This window comes from Merops nubicus, unplaced genomic scaffold (genome assembly GCF_000691845.1).
Source record: "Merops nubicus isolate BGI_N331 unplaced genomic scaffold, ASM69184v1 scaffold13874, whole genome shotgun sequence".
NCBI lineage: Eukaryota > Metazoa > Chordata > Aves > Coraciiformes > Meropidae > Merops > Merops nubicus.
In genome coordinates, this window is record NW_008603662.1 from 1 (window position 1) to 1,730 (window position 1,730).

Consider the following 1,730-nt stretch of genomic DNA (forward strand, 5'->3'; position numbering starts at 1 on the left):
GCCCTCTAGCCTGGGGGGGAGCGGCACCGAGTACCAGATGAGGGGCCTCCCGCAGTGCGGGCGGGGCTGTAGGAGGCGAGGCTGCGGACTGCAGCATGCAGACCGGTTCGGGTTTTTTTGGTTTGTTTGTTTTTATTTTACTTATTTATGTTATTTTTCGCATCCACAAGTGGCAGTATTTCTTTTCGTTGACTGCTTTGATTCGGTGTGTCCTTTTTAAAAAGACTGGCTCCACCTGTTTAGTAGTTTCTTTTTGAAATATCTTTAAAAGTGCTTTGCTAGGAAAATCCCTGTTTGCTCACGTTGGCAAGTGGTGGTGGAGAAATTCAGAACTGCTGCTCAAACCGATGGTGTGTGAGTACTGGCAGATTGACACTGTCAGCAAGTATTAGTAACTACACAGCATGAGTTTAGATACTTCCACATTATCTATTTTAACCAAGAAGTTTGATACTGAACTAGAGTTTTGACCCTTACAGACTGTTTTTTGTTTTGTTTGGGTTTTTTTTTGGTTTTTTTTTGGTTTTTTTTTTAGCTTTAGCACAACTTCCCATAGCTGTAGCAGCTATAAATAGTTCTACTTTGTTTACATGTTTGTCCTAATGTTTAATTTTCTTGCAGAATTTTTGTCTTGTGAGCACAAGATCAGGGTACAATTTCAGTACTTCTGTTTATGTGAATAATTTTCTTTTCTTTGTTTTGGAAGCTATTTTCTGACAGCTATGAAGTGTTTGTTGGTTTTTGATTTTGACCATACAATCATAGATGAAAATAGTGATACCTGGATTGTGAAATGCGCTCCTGAGAAAAAACTCCCTAATGGATTAAGAAACTCCTACCAACCAGGACACTGGACAGAATATATGGGCAGAGTCTTTGTCTACTTGGGAGACAATGGTGTCAAAGAAGAGGAGATGAAAAGAACTATGACAACAATTCCTTTCACTGCGGGCATGATAGATCTTCTGGGGTTTATTGGCGAGAACAAAGAGCTGTTTGACTGCATAATTGTTTCAGATTCTAATACAATGTTTATTGACTGGATTTTGAAAGCTGCTGCCATCCATAGGGTATTTGATGAAGTGTTTACAAACCCTGCAGCATTCAGCAGCACTGGCTATCTTACCGTACAGAACTTCCATGCTCACCATTGTGCAAAGTGCCCTAAAAACCTTTGCAAAAGGAAGGTTTTAAAAGAATTTCTAGATAAACAGTTGGAGCAAGGCGTAAGTTATACACGAATTGTATATATAGGTGATGGTGGGAATGACTTATGTCCAGTGATGTATTTGAAGAAGGATGATATTGCAATGCCCAGGCAGGGGTATACCTTGGAGAAAAAGATTTCCCAACTTGCCCGAGATCTCAGTCCTGTGGAGTGCTCTGTTCTGGTTTGGTCATCTGCTACTGACATTCTGTATTACCTGAAACTGCTTATAAAGGAATGATTCAAACAACAAAAGGAAATTAATCTAGTTATGTCTTACCTTCCTGGGAGGGAAAAACTGTATGTGTATAAAAGCACAAAATTGTAAATTTGGCTGTTATCTGAACTTAGATTTTTTTTAAACACAATGTAAGACTGTTGATGTTCAATCTTGGCAATAGTGAGAAAGTGCAGTTAAAGTGGCTTTCTAATGTACCTACGTAACTGACCTTTTCTGGTCCATGAGTTTAGGGGAAGGAGTCAGATTAGTGCACAGAAGAATTAAATTCATCACTCAGAAAAC

The 1,730-nt window shown here is 39.1% G+C and overlaps 1 protein-coding gene across 1 annotated transcript; it reads left to right on the forward strand.

Moving 5' to 3' along the window:
- Positions 1–721: 721 nt before the first annotated feature.
- PHOSPHO2 (phosphatase, orphan 2) lies at positions 722–1,448 on the forward strand. Its single transcript, XM_008938753.1, has one exon. The coding sequence runs from the start codon at positions 723–725 to the stop codon at positions 1,446–1,448; it is 726 nt and encodes a 241-aa protein (XP_008937001.1). The 5' UTR covers position 722.
- Positions 1,449–1,730: the final 282 nt, after the last annotated feature.